Genomic DNA, 22,240 nt, shown 5'->3' with positions numbered 1-22,240 from the left:
TCAGCTGGTTGACTTTGCGCCCAGGGGACGTCTGGCAACATCTGCAGATAATTTTGGTTCTTACAACTGGGGGCAACGGGATGTTACTGGCATGTAGTGAATCAAGGCCAGGGGTGCTGCTGAACATCACAACCTGAAGCTCAGGCCCCAGAGGTCAACAGGGCTCGGGCTGAGAATCCCTGGTGAAACTTCAAGGAAGGTTTAACTACCATGGCTTCACAGTTTAAAAAATATTATTTTATTTTGTTGAGAGAGAGAGAGAAAGTGCAAGCAGGAGAGAGGGGCAAAGGGAGGAGGAGGAGGAGAGAGAATCTTAGGCAGGCTTCGCACTCAGCACAGAACCCAACATGGGGCTTGATCCCACGACCCCGGGATCATGACCTGAACTGAAACCAAGTGGGACACTCAACCGGGCCACCCAGGTGCCCCTAACTACTACTGTCTCACATTTTATCTTGCGTAGTCTCTAACTGCCCAGGGTCCTCAGGTATTACAGAGTTACAAAATATAGGCAAACGCTCAACTGTGGTGATCACTCTGCCTCTGAATTTTAAGTATTTGGGTCAGACTAAGTTGTAACTCAGGATGTCCATCAAAAGCTATCTAAAAATGTGTAAAACCTGCAGTTAACATATGGTAATAGCACTTGGAGAAATTCTCTCGGAAGGTTAAAATATAAACATTCTGTACGCAAATAATTCTCAAGCGATACGACTATTAGGCTTCACGTAATTCAAAACCTTCTTTGTAGTTAAAGAGTATCACGAAATAACATCCCCTGAAGCCGAGTTGCTTCTAAAGATTTAGGAAGGGCAACATTTTGATGTCCATCTTCTGACTGTTCGTGCTGACACTCGCCCAAGGTAATCATTTTACAATAACTGGGCAGAGTCACCTGAACTGGTCAAACTTCCCTTAAAATCAATGTAGAATTTCAGTGTATTTTTCCCAAATCATCCCACTATTGTAAGTCTTCTAGAAGCAATACAAGATACCGAGTGCTAAGTGCTGGATTTGCAGCCACTGTTACATGCGTAGTGTCCACAAGACGAGGGGGCTCTGAGAGTGTAACGACCATGTCAAGGTCTGAGAAATCGTCTCCTGTTGCAGCGGAGTTTTGACACAGATCACCTCAGCACAGGACCCTGCTTTTCTTTCCCCACTTGAGAGGATATTTGTACCTTACAAGGTCCGTGTTCATATCATGCCAGACTTTTAAAAGCAACTCTCAATGAACACCCTGCATTCTCTCTTATAATCATCTTTAAAAAGTGTTTAGCCCACCTAACAGGCAAGTTCTTTGTTAATACCCAACAGAAACGCCACACACACATCTAACAGCTATTTTGTTTATGCTTTCCGGGGATGGCAATGGCTCGGAGGCATCACAAGCTCTCACAAATGCGCTGTGCTCAGTCCAGCCAGATGACGGAAGACTCACCTGGTTATTACTGTTGGCAGCTGATGAATTGGCCTGAGTGGCACTCGCTGACAGAGAATCGAGGAAGGCTTGGTCGGCCACTGAATTTCCACAAGAAAATGGGTCTTTTCCATCACTGGGCAAAATCTGAATATTAGAAAGAACCACAGTTACTTTCATAGATTAGGGTTATTTCAGAGTTAGAGTCTGAGGGCAAGCAAGAGTTGTCATCTATTATGGAAAAGGGGTTTATATTTTTAAAAGGTAAGCAAGCCCCAGAACATCTGTATTAACCATCCCTTTCTAGAAGTATGCAGAGTTCTAGAAAATGCAATTAATGCCAGCACTAACTTAAATCCTTAGATTTTTCTCATTCTTGTCTATTTTTAGAGTCCTGAATACACAGTGCACCGAGGTAAAGCACAACATAAGTATAAGACAGGTGGACTGAGTCCAGGGGCCCATGAACCCTGTGGAACTCTACAGAAGAGGCTGGGGTACATGCACGTGCACATATTTCCGAGAGAAGGGCCCCAGATTTCATCAGATTCTCCAGAGGGTTCAAAACTCCCCACCCCAACTCTCGATCAGAACAACAGACAGACAGTCTTCCCATTCTGCAGGCAGTGCCCAGGTAAACATCCTCCCAGGGCATTATTCCTCTCTGCTGGAGAGGAACCATAGGCACCTTGTTCTTGTTCAGTTTTACTCCCAGGGCACCAGGCCACCTTAGTTTCAGTCACCTGAGTGGAAAGGCAAGCTCAGTACCCAGGACTCAATTTTGAGTGACCTACAGACAACCAGCAGGGGGCGCCAGGAGGCTGGCTCAGGGTGGGCTGGGGGGGGGTGTCAGCTGAGTGGGTGTGTCCCAGGCTGGGAGGCTCCTCCCAGATGCTGTAACACTATCCTTGGCATCTATGGGAACACAGCTTAAAACCAGGCAATAGGTCCCAGAAGTTAGTTCATCCAAGGCCCTCTGTCTATGGAAATGGGGAGAAGGAACTGAAGAGATATGTCCGGAACCAGCACAGAGAGAAGAGAACTACTTCAAAAAAAAAAAAAAAAAAATCTTTTTAAACTTTGTGAATGAACTCTGTAATGTAAACAGTATTATAGGCAGCAGCTATTACACAATATAAACACAGGAAAAATAGGGGCATTTATTCAGAGTACTTAAAAGTTGCTCTCCCTAAAAGGAACTTAATCTAAATATGGAGTCACTCTTTGGAGCACAGGTCTATAGGTAATATTTTTTCTTAGCTCTACTTCAATGTATTGTTCACATTTTACATAATTACCAGGTATTACTTTTACAGTGGAAACTTTCTGATTAAAAATAAAGTTGCTACTTTCCATAATTCATAAAAAGACGTTTGACAAAGACCAGGTTTTACTATAGGACAATAAGTTCTTACTTCGACATAGTCTGTGGGAACAAGCCCTCGTTCTCCTTTGCTGTTTCTTCCTTCTAGCCATCCTCCACCAACATCCTAGTAACGTTTAAAAAGAGAAAAGAAAAAAGACCAAGATTACAGTTGGAGTTGCCTGCAAAATTTTGCTTCGGGAGTTGTCATACAGGAAAAAATAATTAACGTAAAGCTCTTTATTCCCACCGATCTAACACTGTTCAAAGTTTTAAATTCCTAAGGCTTCTCTTTTACTTTAGAAAATGATATAATCTGAAAACATTAAACAAGTAATGAAGATTGCAGAGTAGCCTATTCAACAGAACAGAATGCCATCATCGTGTAATTCCTTTCTGTTTATCGGTTGGTGGCAGACTGGTGGCAGTCGGTTCGCAGCTCTGACTGTCAAGAGGCAGAAGGATACCACCCCCTCTGGAAGCCGTGATGTGCTTGGTGACCTCTATGGCCAACAGAATGAGGTGGAAATAATACGGGGTGAGTTCAGAGTCTGGCCTCAAGGGGCTTTGCACACTTTTTCCAAAAGAGCTGCTGTGGGAATAATCTGGGTTGCCGGATGATGACAAAAAAAGGCCCAATTTCCTTGTTGCCCCAACCAAAGTCAGCCACCAGGAGGGGAATCGCCAGGCACATGCATAGGCGCAGGTTAAAGCACTTGGCCCAGAGCTGCCCACCAGGTGACTGAAGACAGGAGAGGCATCTCAGGTCAGTAGAACCATCCAGCCAACCCATAAGTTCTTGAGCAAAGTGGCAAAAGGTTTTTCGATTAAGCCACTAAGCTTTGAGATTGCCTGCTGTTTAGGAAAAGCTAACCGATCCATGGTTCCTTAGCTCTTCTGGATAAACAATATTAAATAATAAAGTCCTCTATACCAGAATTCCCACTTTCCAATCTATTATTTCAACAAAGACCTACCTTTTCACCTTATAATAGTAAGAGTTGTCGTAAGTTCATAAATCGTGTCTTAGTTAATAACTACCTGAATCTAGATAACACATTCTTCTTCAAAAATCACTTTAAGCCACAACTTTGTCCATTTGTAACCATGACAGCAACTTAAATTCAATACTATTTTACCAAGAAACCAAGATGATTTCTCCATTAAGAAAAATCAGAAGGGTAAAGAATCTTTAATTTCTCCTATGATTAAAAATAGGACCTAGTTACTTATCTACACCTGGTGTATTATCTAAAGCTCATATACTGTTCCTACCCAGTGATTCTTTTCTGTATCTAAAGCACAGAAGACAAGTTTTGAAAACAGTACCAATATTAAGAAACCATCATTCTCTTGCTCATTCGCTGTCCTCTGTCCCTGGTCTCTGTGCTGCCCTCGGTCCCTCCCACCTGGGGGAGCCCCAGCATCTCCCCCTTTCCTTCCCAGTGCCTCTCGGTTGTCCTGGCAACCCTTCTCACAGGCTACTCCCTGAGGTGTCCAGGGAGCTGGCCTATTCCCAGCTCTTACCCCCAGCTCGGCATTTCCATTTTTATGATGCAAAGCTATAGGGAAGGGCTAATTATTCGCTTTTCTTCAAACTCTACACATCCAACAAGAAACTCATTTAACCTTTCCAAAGAAGCTCTTCTTCATGACTCATATACTTTAATAAATTTACCATTCTCTTAGGTTAAAGGTCAGAGCCAAAAACCTTATGGATCCTTGCCTCTTTTCTCCCACCAGTATCTAACCTGGCACCAAGTCCTCTGGGGCTGACTCCACAAAGCCTGCCGTGTCTAGCTTTTTCCAACTCCTGTTGCTACCGCCGAAAGGCGCATCCCGACTCTAGCCACACCAGTTCGTTCAACATACCTCTGCTAGGTTAATTTCCCTGAAGTGCAGGTGTCATTTCGCCACCTGCCTACGACAGCATCAACAATAAAAACCAAGCAAAGCTCTTAAAAGAATCCACTACTTACAGATGAAGCCCAAGGTCTACAGCCTGGCCCACAGGTCCTATCTGATCTGGCTAAGAGCCAGTTTTCTTAGCCTGTCTGCTACTGGCCTACGTGTACCCTGTACCCTTGGGAACCCTTGTTTACGTGTAGTGTTCCCAGCAGAGAGCAAGAGCAGAGGCTCAGAGGCTCAACAGATGTGGCTTTGAATCCTTGCCCCGCCACTAGCAGGCAAAATGATCTTGAGCAAGTTGCTTAACCTCTATGTCTCATTACCCTCATTTGTAAAACAGAGATGAGAAGTCCTTAGCTCATGGAGTTCATGGGGAAAACACATTCAAGAACACACGTGTAGTATCAGCCAAACATCTGGCTCGTAGGGCTGTCAACCAACAATAGCTGTGACTTCCAAGAAACACTGAATACGTTCTAATCTCTGTACCTGTGATCTGGCTGGGATCTGGCTGGGATGTCTCTTTCCATTTCTGTCTGATGGAACCCCATCCAACTACCTTTAGAGGACTTAACTTTTATCAATGTTTATAAAATAGAGTCTTAACCTCATCATCAATACTTCATAAGCACCAGAAAAAAAATTCGTGTCGGTGTGAATGATCAATTTATTAAATCCTTAAGAGACAATCGGGTTTAAACCTAATAGTTGTCTTACCGGATTTGTAATTGTGATGATTTCTCCTTCATTAACCGTCAGTTCGTTATTTCCAGGTTCAGCAGCAAAATCATACATAACCCGAGCCTATTGGGAATAGAGACAAGCAGAGGAAGTTACAAACATAAACTTAACAGTAAAAAAAACAACCTTTATTGTCCACTTTGTAAACATGCTGGTAATGAACAAACACTTCATGGCTGTGGTTATTTTGAAATAAAGGAAGACATATCACCAAAATGATTCATCAGCCCTATTGTGAGGAAAAAGGACACCAAGAATGAGAGCCCCTACTGTTTTGGAAAGAAGAAGGGTGGCCCACGCTGCATTTAGAGATCAGCCCCCAAGGTGTTCTCAAAATACACTTGTTTCATCGGCGGGGGTGGGGGGTGGGGAGGGGTGGGAAGCACACCTTTTCTTTAAAGAGGTGAGAAGTGGAAATAGAGATATCCGTTCATTCTGGGCCCACTCACTCTCAGGGACTGAAAGAACACACACACACACACACACACACACACACACACACACACACGTAAGATTCATACATGTTTAGATTATTCCCTGGCAGTGAAAATGTTCACTATGCTTTATCTAGAGCCACTGGGATGAATTTTAATAATGCAGTACCCCTGGCCAACTGAACTCAGAATTTCAGATGTGGGTGGCAAGATGTATTTACATACTTCTACTAGAATACTTCCTACTATGCAGTGATCTACACAGGGCTGTGCATACTGGCCAGGTAACCTAACAGCTGTGATTTGCAAACGTTCCCTGCAATAAAATCGTAACTTCGTGGAAAACTGACTAAAGGAAAGCTGTTTTGGTTGACGTGAGCAGCTGTGCAGAATTCCCAGGAATTCTGCCACGCACATATTCCAAGACAATCAGTGTTGTAAAAAACATGTCTTATATATACTTTTGTAGTATTTAGTGAATATATATTTTTAATGCGCTTCAAATTCTAAATATTTGTCTTTCATGGATTATCTCATAAAAGAAGGTCCATCATAAACTGGGGATAACATGTACCTAGGAAGCATAGGGTTTATTTTCAAAGTAACTGTCCCAAGCAGCAAGTTCAAGTATATGCACAGGGCTAGTCAAACAGGACTAATGGAACTGCACTCACTTAACAAATATTTACTGAACACCCACCATATGGTGAGAACTGTTCTTGCCAGTGAACTCTCCCCACACTTGCTTAATGATGCCTGAAATCCTTAGAACAAGGATTAAGGATTCACATCTAATGATAAAAGGTTAAAGAAAAAAAAAAAAAACTCCAAATACTAATTTATTTTGAAACCCATTAAGAATAATAAGATGGACTGACGCATGAAAATGCAATAAAGCAGGTATAGCAGAATGTTATTTACAGAATCTAGATGGTAGGTTGATGGTGTTCAAAGGAAAAGGATTCTGATTTTTCTACATGGTTGAGATTTTTTTTTCATTACAAAATGTTAGAAGCAAATGCTAGTTTACTGTCTGTCAGTCACAGAATGGCATCCTCCTGGACTTCTGTCCAGAGAGGCTAGGAAGGGGGCTAAGGGGGCAGGTCGCAACCACTGAGAACTCTGTGAGCATGACAGCTGTCCTGAGGTCATTACAAGGACAACGAAACTGTGATGTCTTTTTTCTCATACAGCTGCAAAAGAAGATAGAATTCTTCTAGTCCCATTGGGGGGTACTTTTTAAAAACCATGTCACCCCAATCTCAATTCCTCATGCAATGAGGGCAGGTGCACATAAATGTGTGAGGGGGGTGAGGAGGGTCCTTGGGGCCAGGACACAACCCCCAGGGCTGTGGGCTTCCTGGGAAGGGCCCTGGTGTGCACACAAGAGCCAGACGTGGAACCTGCTGTTTTGTTATTGCTTTTTTTTAAGAATCTTGGCTAACAATTTTTTAATCCGGCTAAATCTAAGCCCCAATACAGAATACCAAAGCCTCTTCCTGTGTGCCAAAACTTGTGTATCAAACTTGTGACTTGGTGAAACAAGTGAAAACCTAAAAATGGACACCCCCTTACACATTTAAATATGACTGAACGTTAGCCATGGAAAAGATGGCTGGAAACCATCTTTTGGTTTGGCATGGCATGGAAAAATGTATACAAACATTACAGGTTTACATAAACACTGATTTAAGCCTTATTAAAAAACAAACACCTAGAGATGCTTCTTAAAAATTAGAATGGGAAGAAATTTTGGAGAACAAAAGAACACAAAAGAGAACACAAAAAAAAGCACCTCCCCAAATGAGCGTAACATGTCAAGAGAAAACAAATTTCAGCAACTCCTCTGATCTTATCAAGTTCAGGTGGCCTGGAAGTGCTGTCTTCAAAGCCTTGGGGCGCTGTCCCCCATTACCTCCGTTTTTATTCCCATCCTTGTATCTGGCTTCCGTCTGACTTCTCCCTCTCTCCCCCATCACCTCCCATTTCCCCCGTCTCTACCACTGACAGTATTTGAAGAGGCTCACCCCCACCCCCACTGCCCATCAGTCCCACTATGTTTCTTTCATGCCACCTTTGACAGAAAAAGCCCATTTTTAAAAAAAAAAATTAACGTTTATTTATTTTTCTAGAGAGAGACAGACAAACTGTGAGTGGCGGAGGGGCAGAGAGAGAGGGAGACACAGAGTCCGAAGCAGGCTCCAGGCCCTGAGCTGTCGGCACAGAGCCCGACGCGGGGCTCGAACTCACGGACCGTGAGATCATGACCTGAGCCAAATTCGGACGTCCAACCGACTGAGCCACCCAGGCACTCCGGAAAACTCCAGTCTTTGATACTGCTTTCCCCAGTACTGGCTACACTTTAAGAAATGATTCAAGTATTTTCGGGAGCTAAGTGTCTACACACATCCTGGGCAGATGATGTGATACCGTATGCTGAACACACACCGTCAACAGTAACTAATCTCTTCAATAGCAATACCAGAAAGTATTTCAGACAAAGGTCAAGAGATAGTAGACAGCAGCCTTAAACACAAGCTCCATTATCTGGCTACAGGCAAATAAACATTAGCAGATCCAAAGCTCTCAACGTTCCAGGCACTGGAATACTAAACGTGCTGCCACACACCTGATATGTGCATAATCCATCATCCTTAACACAGATTTCCTTTTGAGAGAAGAGAGACAGGTATAAAAATATTCAGTCCTCTTGACCAGGTTGTAAACATCTACTATTCTGTCTGCTTCACATCTCTTCTTTCTGGAAACTGTTCCTGCCTTGACTCTAAGTGATTGGTGAGCATATAATCCGAACAGGAAGAATTCGAACTCTTTCCTAGAAATATACAGCTGCTGCGGAGCATGGATGGTTAATTTTCTCTGAAAATGTCGCCAATGGCTAACTAGTTGAGGTATGGAGAAGGTCCATCTTTGGTGGAGTGGAATGGCAGAGAGAGAGTGTCCCAAGGAGATCACTTGAAGGACAAGCCTGAGGCTACTTGTGCTTGTGGACCTCTCAGTCACAAGAGCCAATGGATTTTTTTGTGTGCCTACGCTAATGTGAGTTCAGATTCTGTCGCACAAACAAGAGATCCAAGCTGATACAAACCAATAATCCCAAACCACAGAATTTATTAAAAGGACATTCTAAATAAAGAGCAACACTAGATAGAAATATACTACTGCATTTCCTATTTTGCAAAACAAAAAACAAAACACTAGAACCTAAAATGAACAAGAAAGAATTAAACAGTTCAAGATGACCAAAAAACTGTCAGCAAAAAAGTCCATAAGGCAGTAAGAATGCAGAAGGCAAGCCCCCATTCTTAAGGATCTGATTCTCTGGTTTCACATAAATCACAATTAAATCTTTGGGGGAAAGCAGCCCATCTTCAGCAATGCAGCTACCTCATTTTAAAAACAGAGACACTCAACTAAAAGCTAAAAAAAAAATTCAAGGGATGGACAGATTTATTAATTTGACACCCTTGAGACCAGAAGTTTTGCATGTAAGTGATATTTCTATATAACTAGTTCACCTTTCCAAATGCCAAACTTGTTTTACTTAAGCACACTCATTTGACTTTTTGTGAAATCGTAGCTTATTCCTATGTCCTGTGGGTTTTTTTTTTTTTTTTCCAAATTTTCATTTAAATTCTAGTTAGTTAACACATAGTGTAATATCAGTTTCAGGAGTAGAATTTAGTGGTTTATCACTGACATATAACACCTAGTGCTCATCACAAGTGCCCCCCCTTAATACCCATCATCCATTTACCCCATCCCCACCCTACCTCCCTTCCACCAACCCTATTTATTCTCTATCATTAAGAGTCTCTTATTTCTTCCCTCTTTTTTCCCCATCCCATATGTTCATCTGTTTTGTTTCCTAAATCCCACATGAGTGAAATCATATGATATTTGTCCTTCTCTGACTTATTTCACTTAACACAATACACTCGAGCTCCACCTACAGTGTTGCAAATGACAAGATTTCAGGGTTTTTTTTGATGGCTGAGTAATATTCCATTGTATACATATACCACATCTTTTTTATCCATTCATCAGTTGATGGACACTAGGGTTGTTTCCATAGTTTGGCTATTGTTGATGATGCTGTTATAAAATCAGGGTTCACGTATCCCTTTGAATCTATATTTTTGTATCCTTTGGGGAAATACCTAGTGGTGCAATTGCTAGATCATAGGGTAGTTCTTTTTTTTTCTTTTTAACATTTTGAGGAACCTCCAACTGGCTGCATCAGTTTGCATTCCCACCAACAGTGCTAGAGGGTCCCCCTTGCTCCACATCCTCACCAGCATCTGTTGTTTCCTGGAGTTAATTTTAGCCATTCTGTCAAGTATGAGGTGGTATCTCATTGTGGTTTTGCTTTGTATTTCCCTGATTATGAGTGATGTTGAGCATCTTTTCATGTGTCTGTTGGTCATCTGGATGTCTTCAGAAAAATGTCTATTCATGTCTTCTGTACATTTCTTAACTAGGTTATTTGTTTTTTGGGTATTGAATTTGGTCAATAAGTTTGTTTGTTTGTTTGTTTTTTACAGATTTTGGATGCCCTTTATCAGGTTATGTCATTTGTAAATATCTTCTCCTATTCAGTAGGCTGACTTTTAATTTTGTTGACTGTTTCCTTCATAGTGCAGAAGATTTTTAATCTTGATGAAGTCCCAATAGTTCATTTTTGCTTTTCTTTCCCCTACCTCTGGTGATTTGTCTAGTAAGAAGTTGCTACAGCTTATGTCAAAGAGGTTGTTGCCTGTGTTCCCTAGGATTTTGATGGTTTCTAGTCTCAAATTTAGATCTTTCATCCATTTTTAATTTATTTTTGTGTATGGTATAAGAAACTGGTCCAGTTTCATTCTTCCGCATGTTGCTGTCTAGTTTTCCCAGCACCATTTGTTGAAGAAGACTGTCTTTTTTCCATTGGATAGTCGTACCTACTTTGTTGAGGGTTTTTATCAAGAATGAATGCTGTATTTTGTCAAATGCTTTTTCCGCATATATTGAGAGAACTGTATGGTTCTTATCCATTCTTTTATTAATGTGGTGTATCACAATGACTTGTGACTACTGACCCATGCTTGTAGCCCAGGAATAAATCTCACTTGATTGTGGTAAATAATTCTTTAAATGTACTGTTGGATTCAGTTTGCTAGTATCTTGAGAATTTCTGCATCCATATTCATCAGGGATACTAGCCCATAATTCTCTATTTTGGTGGGGGTCTTTATCTGGTTTTGGAATCAAGGTAATGCTGGCCTCAGAGAATGAGTTTGGAAGTTTTCCTTTGACTTCCATTTTTTGTAACAGTTTGTGAAGAATAGGTATTAACTCTTCTTTAAATGTCTGGTAGAATTCCCGAGGGAATCCATCTGGCCCTGGACTTTTGTTTGTTGTGAGATTTTTGATTACTGATTCAATTTCTTGGTTGGTTATGGCTGTTTAAATTTTCTATTTTTTCCCGTTTCAGTTTTGGTAGTTTCTATGTTTCTAGGAATTTGTCCATTTCTTCCAGATTGCCCAGTTAGCATAGAATTTTTCATAATATTCTCTTATAATTGTATTTTTGTGGTGTTGGTTGTGATCTCTTATGTTCATGATTTCACTTATTTGGGTCTTTTTTTGACAAGTCTGGCTAAGGGCTTATCAATTTTGTTAATTCTTTCAGAGAATCAGCTCTTAGTTTCATTGATCTGTTCTACTGTTTTTTGTTTGTTTCTAGACTGTTTATTTTTTGAACTAATCTTTATTATTTCCCTTCTTCTCCTGGCTTCAGGCTTTATTTGTTGTTCCTTTTTTAGCTCCTTAAGGTGTAAAGTTAGGTTGTGTATTTGAGACTTTTCATGCTTTTTGTTGTAGGCCTGTATTGCCCTATACTTCCCTCTTAGGACCACCTTTGCTGCATCCCAAAGGTTTTAGACTGTCATATTTTCATCTTCATTTGCTTCCATGTATTTTTTTTTCTTTGCATTTCTTCTACAATCTCCTGGTTAACCCATTCATTCTTTAGAAGGATGTTCTTTAATCTGCATGTACTTGTGGTCTTTCCAAATTTTTTCTTGAGGCTTATTCCAAGTTTCATAGTGTTGTGGTCTAAAAATATGCATGGTATGATCTCAGTCTTTTTATACTTGTTGAGGGCTGATCTGAAACCAAGTATGTGATCTATTCTGGAGAATGTTTCACATGCACTCAAAAAGAATATGTATTCTGCTGCTTTAGGATGAAATGTTCTGTATATATCTGTTAAGTCCATCTGGTCCAGTGTGTCATTCAATGCCATTGTTTCCTTGTTGATCTTCTGCTTAGATGATCTATCCATTGTTGTAAGTGGGGTGTTAAAGTCTCCCATTACTCTTGAAACTTACCAATGAATTTCTTTATGTTTGTTATTAATTGATTTATATATTTAAATATTTGGGAACTTTCAAGTTGGGGATATAAATATTTACAACTGTTAGATCTTCTTGATGGATAGACCCCTTAATTTTGATATAATACCCTTCTTCATCTCTCATTACAATCTTTGGTTTAAAATCTAGTTTGTCTGATATAAGTATGGCTACTCTGGCTTTCTTTTATTGTTTGTTAGCATGATACATGGTTCTCTATCCCCTCACTTTCAATTTGCAGATGTCTACAGGTCCAAAATGCATCTCTTGTAGGCAGCAAAGAGATGGGACTTGTTATTTTATCCATTTATCCTATGTCTTTTGATTGGAGCATTTAGTCCATTTACATTACATTGATTATTGAAAGATATAAATTTAGTGCCATTGTGTTACCTGTAGAGTTGGTGTTTCTGGTGATGTTCTCTGTTCCTTTCTAGTTTTTGTTGCTCTTGGTCTTTTTCCCCCCATTCAAAGAGGCCCTTTAATATTTCTTGCAGGGCTGGTTTAGTGGTCATAAACTCCTTCAGTTTTTGTCTTGGAAACTCTTTATCTCTCCTACTATTCTGAATGACAGCCTTGGTGGATAAAGTATTTTGGCTGCATATTTTTCCCATTCAGCACATTGAACAGATCATGCCACTCCCTGCAGGCTTGCCAAGCTTCCTTGGACAGATCTGCTGTGAACCTGATCTGTTTTCCCTTGTAGGTTAAGGACTTTTTTTCCTTTGCTGCTTTCAGAATTCTTTCCTTGTCTGTGTATTTTGTGAATCTGACTATGATATGTCTTGTTGATGGCTGGCTATTGTTGAATTTAATGGGAGTTCTCTGTGCTTCCTGGATTTCGATGTCTGTTTTCTTCCACGGATTAGGGAAGTTGTCAGCTATAGTTACTCAAGTAAACCTTCTGCTCCTTTTTCTTTCTCTTCTTCTTCTAGGACTCCAATGCTACAAATATTATTATGCCTTCAGGAGTCTCGGAGTTCCCTAAGTCTACATTTGTGATCCAATACCTTTCCCTTTCTTTTCAGCCTATTTTCCATAATTTTATTTTCTATATCACGGATTCATTCCTCTGCTTCATCCATCCTCTGCAATGGATGTCATTGCATCCATTCAGCTTTGCATCTCGGTTATAGCATTTTTTATTTCAGCCTGACTAGTTTTTAATTCTTTTATCTCTGCAGTGGGAGTCTTTAGTGTCTCCTATGCTCTTCTCAAGCCCAGCCAGTACCCATATGATTACTGTTTTAAATTCTGGTTCAGACATCTTCCTTGTATCTGTATTGATTAAACCCCTGACCGTGACTTTCTGTTCTTCCTTTTGGGGTTAAATTCCTCCATCTTGTCATTTTGTCTGGGTCAGTTTTTTGGTGTGATTGTTAGGAAAGCCTGTTATATTCCTGCTCCTGAATGTAATGGCTATGTTACTAAGAGGTCAAAAAAAAAGGTTGGGGGGTGATGGGAAGCTAGATCCTAGATGTGTTTTGGTCTGCCTATAAAAGAAGATTCCCCTCCCCCCCCAAAAAAAGGGAAGCTAGATCCTATTTCCCCTAGAAGTGAAGCTTTGCAGCACTCTATGATCATCAGACTTGGTACCTGTGAGGCATCTGAACAGGTCTTCTGGGGGTGGGACCTGCTGGACTGATTCTCAGGTGGACTTGCTCTAGTAGAGATGCACCTGCAGGGCATAGGCGGAGGTCGGGGGTGTGGGGGGGTGTTGGTGTAAGCAGCTCCAGCCTCCACTGGATGGCACTGAAGTCAGTCAACGCTGATGGGGAAGGGAAGGAATGGTGTCATCCTGCTCTTTTGTCCCTGGAGCCGGGAGCTTCCTCCACTTTTTAGGAAGCCCTCACAGAGAAGCAAACTATCACCTTTCTTGTGTCCCCAGCTTTTGTCAGACCCCTGCCTTCACCCTGCCGGCATCCAGGCTGTCTGCCTGCTGCGTGGCACAGTACTCCTGTGTTGTATCTCAGGCATACGGCTGGGTTTCCAAACTCCAAACTCCAAATTTTACCTGCGTGACACAGACCCACGCTGATACTCTGGGGGAGAGTCCTGCCACACTTTTTGCTGTTTGCCAGTTTGTCACAGGATCATGCAGCAGTTGGGAGTTTATGGTAAAGCTCTGCACTAAGTTGGCGCCAAGATTTGCTGCCCTCAGCTGGTGTCTCTGTTCCTATGCTAGGAAACTGGGCAGCACACTGGTGCCACTGGTTCTTTCTATCCCCAGAGAGGCCGCCACTCCCAAATGCACTCCAAGCAGGGGAACTGTTTGTCCCCGTGTGACCCAGGGGATCCTCAGGCTACACTGTCCACCCCTGGGTCTCCACCCTCCTTCCCACAGGAGCACCGCCTGCCAGACACTAGCAATGGCGCAGACTTGTAAAGCTTCAGACTCTGCGCTCTGCTGCTCATGACAACGTGTGGCAGAAGCCCCCTCTGCTTTTCCCAGTCAATGGTCTTGGGGAAGAGTGTTCCGTGTGCGGTCCACTATGCACGCTTTCACTATTTCTCTCTCTCCTTTCTCTATGGTCAGGGCTCCCTCCCCACTGCAGCATCCACAGTTGTCTTCTCCCCCCAAACCAACCTTCTGTAGCCCCTCCCCTCCCCAGTGTGGGTTTTTTCACCTCTGGTTGTGTAGTTTTGCTCCCTCAGTCCTCAGATTAATTTCTTGGGTGTTCAAAATGATTTGACATTTATCTAGCTGTGTTTGAGGGATGAGGCAAGCTTAGGGCCCCCCACTCCTCCACCACTTAACTCCTCTCTGTATCTCATTTTTACATAACCAACAAGATCATCAGAAAAAACAGAACTCCCTTTAACAGACTCTGAGAGCATTATGACATCCTTTATATATATATTTGTCCTTATTCTAAATGATTAAGACTTAAATGCTTTTCAGTTTATATCAATCTGTGATTTCATTTAAATCCTGGCCCGTGCTTGTTCAGTTGTTATTTTGAATCAAATAGAGAATCTTAAATTATCCTGTAAAATTGCATCTTGTTAGATTTAGCCATTATTCCAACCTACTAAGTTTTCTGAATTCTGAAGCTGTCATCCAACTATATCCAACTATCCCTTAGCGCTTCCTGCCAAGAGTCATCAGAAAGCCTGATAAGCATGCTTTTCATAGCTTCACCTGTGTCATTAGTAAAACTGTTAACGTATGGCAGGGTTGAGGTCCAAGACGGCCATGAACATTAAGACACTCTCCCAGAGGACGTGGATCAATTATCACGTTTTAGGTAAGTTGCTCTTGAAATTTCTAAAGAAGGTGTAGGGACAGAAGGCAGGCCACCCCAAGATGGGCCACTCTGGTGTGAAGATTATTCTCAGTTGAAGGCAATGGGGACCCCGAGGGCTCAAGAGAAACTCCTGCCTCTCCCTTAACTGCACAGAAAAATCTAGAGTGGGGGTCTTTCTAAGAGTTATTTCCTGAGATAAAATTTTTTTTCTATCAGAGTTGTCCTCTTATTTATTTATTTGGGGGGGGGGGGCATGTGTGTGTGTGTGTGCGCGCGCGCATGCAAGCTGGGGAGGGGAGAGAAGGAGAGAGAATCCCAAGCAGGCTCCACACTCAGCATGGAGGCCGATATCAGGTCTCAATCTCACGACCCTGGGATCATGACCCAAGCTGAAATCAAGAGTCAGATGCTCAAATGACTGAGCCACCCAGGCACCCCTCACTGAGATAAATGTTATCTGAGTGACCCATCTGTAAGGCAGGCCAAACATCTAACGACTAGGTAAATAGTCCTCTCATTGCCCTGTGAAGTGCATTCCTTCCCTCAGAAGTCCCAGACCCCTGCCCCCTTCTCCTTAGTTCAGAACGACATATTTGAGGAGAACTTCAACGACCTCCACTTTGACCTCAAACTTTCTAAGCGATTCAGTTCTTCTGTCCAGTTTATCTCTTAACTCATGGGAACCAAAACCACCCCCTCAAGCAAAAAGGTCTGCCCTCAGTCAGCAAGACCCCACATGACTGACCCCAACATGTGGGGTCTTGACTGATGACTGACTTGACCTTCACAGCCCACCTCTGCCTCACATTTTTCTTCTATAAACCTGGAAGTACTTTTGGCACTCTGGACACAGTCTGAGATGCTCGTCTGCTGGCCTCCCAGTGGTGGTCTCGGTGAAATCAATTCCTTTCTTGTTTCACCACATCTCGTTTCTCTGCCTTTGGATTTTGTCAGGGGTGAGCAGCTAAACCTCATCTGTTTGGGGACCCTGGAGCCAGGTGCTCTTATACCCCTGGGCCCCAGCTACATATATATATTTCATTTTGCCGGTCTCTGGAATTTCCGTATCTGTGTGGATTCCCCATACATATGCTATTAAATTGGGTTTTTCTCCTGTTAATCGGTCTCATGTTAATTAGATTCTCAGTCCGGCTAGAAGGGCAGGAAGAATTCCTATCTGACTGTCGGTGTAGGTGGCAAGATGCTTTAACTCGCTAGCCACCATTCCCCAGCACACTGCTGAGGCTGACAGATCCCAGGACAACTGACAAGCAGCCACAGAAAGTGAGATTTCCCACATCAGCTTCCCGGAATCTCCCCCTGCAGAGTGGATGGGGCAACACTGGTGAGAATCCTTTACTCGCCTTCTAAATTGAGCTTAGCAGGAGAAAAGGTTTGCAGAACTAGTTCCTTGGGCTTAGCGACTCTTTGGTTAAATTTGGTAGAGTACACATTGGTTACTCATCCATTTCCTCCCAGAGATGGTCTTTGTTTTCCTTCGTCTGTGCCTTTTGTCTGTCATCTGTTGCTAAAGGCCATCTCGGAAGCCAAAGCCACAAAATTGGTGGGCATGGGCGAGCACTTAAAAGCTGCTAGACCCTCAGGAAGACTCCTATGATAGGACCAACTGGTCACATAACAGGGTAGACAGACACTAGGTCACCTGCCACCTGCAATGAGGTACACTCTAAAACAACAGTCTCCAAACCAACAGCACATCCCTCTTAGTTATTAGTGTGGCTTAAGGAAACCTAAGGCTTAGATAAAGCTGTTAGATTTTTCCTTTTATCTTGTTCTATGTCCTAGGAGCTTGGCTTTATGACCAATGGGAATATTCTCTTTGGTCTCCACCATCCAGAGGGTGCACTTGGTGGCCAGTTGAATAGGCTGGGGATCCAAGCCTCCTTCTCTCTGTCCAGCTGTGCCAGCTCTCAGGGGTATCTGTCATGAGAGGTTCCAGTCCAGAGGAACCTGTGTCATCTCAGCCTTCATTGCTTGATTAGCGCTGGGAAGTCCCATTCCGGGAGCATCTGCTTGGTGTTGAATTAGCGGATCTGGGACTGGAGGCATCTCGTATTCTTGCGGGAGGCTCAACATGGCATTGTCACCACACCACCCTTACTGCCGCCTGTGCCTTTGCTTTCCTAGGCTAATTTTAGGAGTAAACTTTTGGACCATGGGAGCTACATCATTTATGCCCTCTGGATGCCTCTTGCATCTTTGGTTAAACCACTAAAAGGCGTATTGGTTTGAGTTGCTATTAATAGATCCAACTCACCAATGGCCAGACAATGGATCCTTTAAATAGGCTATATTTAGATTAAAAAAAAAAAAAAAAAAAAAAGCTCTCAATTGTCTTATTAATGTAATGGCTAGCCTCAGGGACTCCCTTGACCAGATAAAAGAACAGAAATTAGCCTTAAGATTTAAAAATAAATATCCACATCCAAAGTAAATTCCAGGCTCATCTGCCTGTTTTAACTTCCCTTTCCCTACAAGATTTACAGAGATCACTCTGGCCTAATCTCTAGGCTCTAAGGTTGCTTATGTAAAAGCTGAAAGCCAGAAAATCTCAACAAAAGCACATGAGACTGGCAATAAGGATTGCTTTGCTCCTACTTTCCAGGGCTCTGTGATCAGGGTTTACTGAAGAGTAGGCATTCCTGTACTATGTCCTTTGCAGGTATATCCTAGACAACCCCCTGCAAAAGAATTTGCATCCTCTGAACAGTGTCGGATCTTTTAAATTATGAAGTACCTTTTACCTCTACTTTCAAATGACCCCACTGAATTCAGAAAGTAATCAGAAAGGCTATTTGACTATATTCACAACTTTCCCTTCACTGAGGAAATAGATGACCAAAATTTCTCCTAGGCCCTTATACACATGACACTGCAAAAGGCCAATGTTTAGGGACTAACAGAAGCCAAGGGTAAATTTTGTATCCAGAAAAACGCTTACTGAAATGCTTCGTACATACTTTACAAAGGCAGAAACCTCTTGGTTCCCATTTTAGTTAAAGTTCTCCCTGATAGTTAAAAATGTGAGTCAATCTCTTGATACTCAGGCTCTAATCCAGGTGTTTGGGGAATTAGGAATAACTGCCTTTATTTTACAAATCTCTCTAAAACCAGAACTACAACTCTAGAAACAGGTGAAAGTTCACCTATCTTTACCAATCTCCAAACCTTACCTATTCCTCTCAAAATGTGTGTGTACGTATTATAAAAGATCAGGATATTGGAACTAAATTCTGTACCTTAAAAACGTAAATTTTACTTAAAAAAATTTTTTTTCTCTTTTATTCAAGGGGCAGTCAGGGAGAGGGGCAGAGGGACAGAAAGAGAATCTCAAGCACGCTCTGTGCTCAGAGTGGACCCAACACGGGGCTTGATCCCACGACCCTGGGATCGTGACCTGAGCCAAAATCAAGAGTTGGACACTCAACTGACTGAGCCACCCAGGCCCCCCCAAAAAGTAAATTTTAAATGACAATCACCTTGAAACTCTTTTAAAAAAAAAAACTTTTTTGAAATTCTTTCTCTGTCCCTTGAAATTAATAATCTTATGTCTTTGAAATGTAAACACAGCCCACAATCTCCTGAAACTGAAGAAAAAAAGAGAGAAGTATCTTAAATTGGGCCTGTAATGTCCTCTCCACAAATATTAGTAGAAACAAAATTAAGGGGCGCCTGGGTGGCTCAGTCAGTTGGGCGTCCGACTTCGGCCCAGGTCATGATCTCACGGTTCGTGGGTTCAAGCCCCGCGTCGGGCTCTGTGCTGACAGTTCAGAGCCTGGAGCCTGCTTTGAATTCTGTGTCTCCCTCTCTCTCTGCCCCTTCCCTATTCACACTCTGTCTCTCTGTCTCTCAAAAATAAACATTAGGAAAAAAAAAAAAGAAAATTAAGATTTTGTTTACATCTTGCCTGTGTATTTTTGTGTGTGTCCGTGTTTTCTCTACCTCTGGATGATATTGCTAAAATTAATTTGTAAAAAACCTTTATTTAGTTGATCTGAAGGCAAGCACTTATAAGGATTGGCCATCCTAAAACTCAGAAAGATAGAAACTAACTCAAATGTTTTTCAAGTTCATGTGACCTGGGACAATATGTGGTATGAAAGCCAATTTAAGGTTGCTGGTTTAATTAAAGCAGACATGTATTTATAGTTATCAGCATTAAATATAAACTTTCATTCTGCTTGTGTTTACTAAAAGTCAAATAAACTTATGGTATCTCTGTTGTAAAATATGTCAGAGGAAAAAAACTCAGAATAACAACTGACTTTGTCTAATGCCTCATGAAGTTTTACGGGTAGGCTAAGCATAACTGTTAAGAACAAGTAAATTAAATAGATGTAAATAAAATAAGAAGGTTTGTAGCTTTTAAATAGCTTCCAAAATCTTTGGTAACCTAAAAACTTAAAATTTCACGAAGTTAAATGATGAGTAAAATTCACTGATTGTCTAGATCATTTCCAATTAAGATAAAATAATGAAGCATTAAGTAATCTACTTCTGTCTTACTCCAGAGAAACTAAGGATATGTTTGGGTCTGTTAATAAATATACTTTGTGCTTTATTGTACTATGAAAAAAATTCATATAAAGTATGAAACTGCCAATCTAAAGAGTTCTGGTGTAACAATTCACAGTTGCTTACTACTCAGTTTTCACTAGAAATTAAGGTTTCTAAGCACTAAGAATTCTAACAAATGTAATTAAGAGCACTGGAAATAATAAGGGAAACAACTTGGTATGTGAGGAAAATGGGATGTGCTTTTGATAACAAAAAGTATGAGGAATAAAATACATGTTTGTTAAGGAAAAAGAAAAGAATTTTGTCCTCAAGTGAGACTAGTTATCTAAAAGGGTAAAGTTTAGGACAAAATCCGAACGTGAAAAAGAAACGTGTGTAAGGTTTACAGAGAAACACTCTTCAGAAAGAAACTTTACATGTGGCCTGTACTGGCTAAGATTAGGATAATTTCAAATAAGTAAATGAGTTTTAATATCAAAAGTACCCTGGTGCAATGTTTTAGTTTTTTTCTTTGTTAACGGTACAAAGTTCTTTTGAACTATTATTGGTCTACAATTTCGTAAGAAATTGTAAACAAAGGTTTTTCTTTACCTTTTAAGTTCTCTAACAATTATTCCATGTTTGCCAAAATAATTTCTTATGTTTATCAGCTCTTTGATTACTTAAGAAAACTGAGTCTTAATATGAAAAGAGTTCAATTTTGCTCACAACTATGTAATCTTCTGTATTGGTTTTTGAAATCTTGTACTGTCATTGTGGTTAAATGAATAATTAAATATTTTTTCAAAATGACTTGTGATTCTATTTAATCAACTATCCAAATCTTTTGATATTTTCTGACATACTTCCCAAAACCAAATTCTAAAATAAAGTCTTTGACCACAATCTGAGGTGTTACAAAGGGTCCATGGAACGTTTCAAAGATTTGAGAAATTAAACTAATCAGGCTTATTTGGTATGTTAAATTACATGGGGATCACTGTCAAAAAAGTGATATTAAACTCTCCTACATTATACTTATGTAGATATGTTATTAAAGTTAAGTGTTGTAAAAATTACATGAAACTCCTAGAAATCTGATGTCCTGGTGTGTTATTATCCTGAAGCGTATGTCACAAAAATAACCCAATCTCCTTACCAATTGCTTGTAGTGAACTCTAATCAAATCTTCAACCACGGCCATTTTTATGTAAGTTTATCGTTTACAGACAGTAATACTTTTTACTCAGATGCCTCTACAAAAGCTTCCTGCAAATGTGTTTCATCTTCAATGAGACACATGGAAAAAAACTCTGAGTACAGGTTTCTGATAACCTGCAGATCGTAAAACTGAACTGGGTAAAAATTTCTGGAACTAGCGGAAGAACCGGATTCGAGCAGAAGAATTAATAACGTGGGACCGAAATTGAGGAAGACAATTACACTTTTTATGATTTTTTGCTTGGAACATTGCTGACTTTTTAAAAATGTTTTGTTTTTTTTCCAGATTTAAGAAGACGTTTTCTCTTAAGCTAATCGACTTACTGCGATTTGATAAAATACACCTTTTTGAACAAACTGAAACTTTTCTTTTCTCCCTATCTGAACCCTCCGGAACTCAGAAACTCTCAGTGAGTATTCTTATATGCTTATGGCAATCTATTTCTTTGCATAAGTTCAATACGAATCTGTTCTCCTTATGACAGGACACCAATGGAAAAAATGGTATTATCACATGGTATTACCACATGGTATTACCAAATACCAAAGGGTATTACCAAAGCTTCAACTGGAATGTCGTATTTGAGAGACACGCGCAGACTCAGATGTGACCGGACAGCTTTAGGGAACTAACGTTGACTTCATGGAGCCAATAACGCTCCCCTGGAAATATCAGCCTGGTACCTAGCTTCCAGAGTTCCCAGCAGCCTGACTACCACAGGGGTAACTTGGAGAACACACCTGCGTCACCACCTCATGAAATGAACAAGATTATACTGACCTGTTGTCAGGACTAAGAGACTGGTTCAATGGGATAAAACAACCTATCAGCTCAACTTTTTAATGTGTGAAACTTCAGGGAAGTTTCAGGAGGAAGCCGTAGGGGCTAAGAGCAGGCCACCCCAAACTGGGCCACTCTGGCATGGGGATTATTCTGAGCTGAAGGCAAGTGACCCCGAAGGTTGAAGAGAAAC

General features: G+C 41.2%; 1 protein-coding gene across 3 annotated transcripts in view; it reads right to left on the bottom strand.

Annotated features, from left to right (window-relative positions):
* SNX9 (sorting nexin 9) overlaps window positions 1-22,240 on the bottom strand; it is a 125,312-nt gene that overhangs the window by 62,217 nt on the left and 40,855 nt on the right. For all 3 annotated transcript variants that reach the window (XM_078447511.1, XM_078447512.1, XM_060616998.1), the window contains exons 2-4: window positions 5,409-5,495; window positions 2,836-2,910; window positions 1,442-1,567 (exon numbers count right to left, since the gene is read on the bottom strand). In XM_078447511.1, the coding sequence (XP_078303637.1) occupies window positions 1,442-1,567; window positions 2,836-2,910; window positions 5,409-5,495 (288 nt within the window). The remainder of the gene's footprint in view (window positions 1-1,441; window positions 1,568-2,835; window positions 2,911-5,408; window positions 5,496-22,240) is intronic.

The sequence above is a fragment of the Panthera onca genome, chromosome B2 (genome assembly GCF_046562875.1).
Source record: "Panthera onca isolate mPanOnc1 chromosome B2, mPanOnc1 haplotype 2, whole genome shotgun sequence".
In the NCBI taxonomy this organism is placed as follows: Eukaryota; Metazoa; Chordata; class Mammalia; order Carnivora; family Felidae; genus Panthera; species Panthera onca.
The sequence above is the reverse complement of the archived record's forward strand: the minus strand, read 5'-3'. Positions and strand labels throughout refer to the sequence as shown.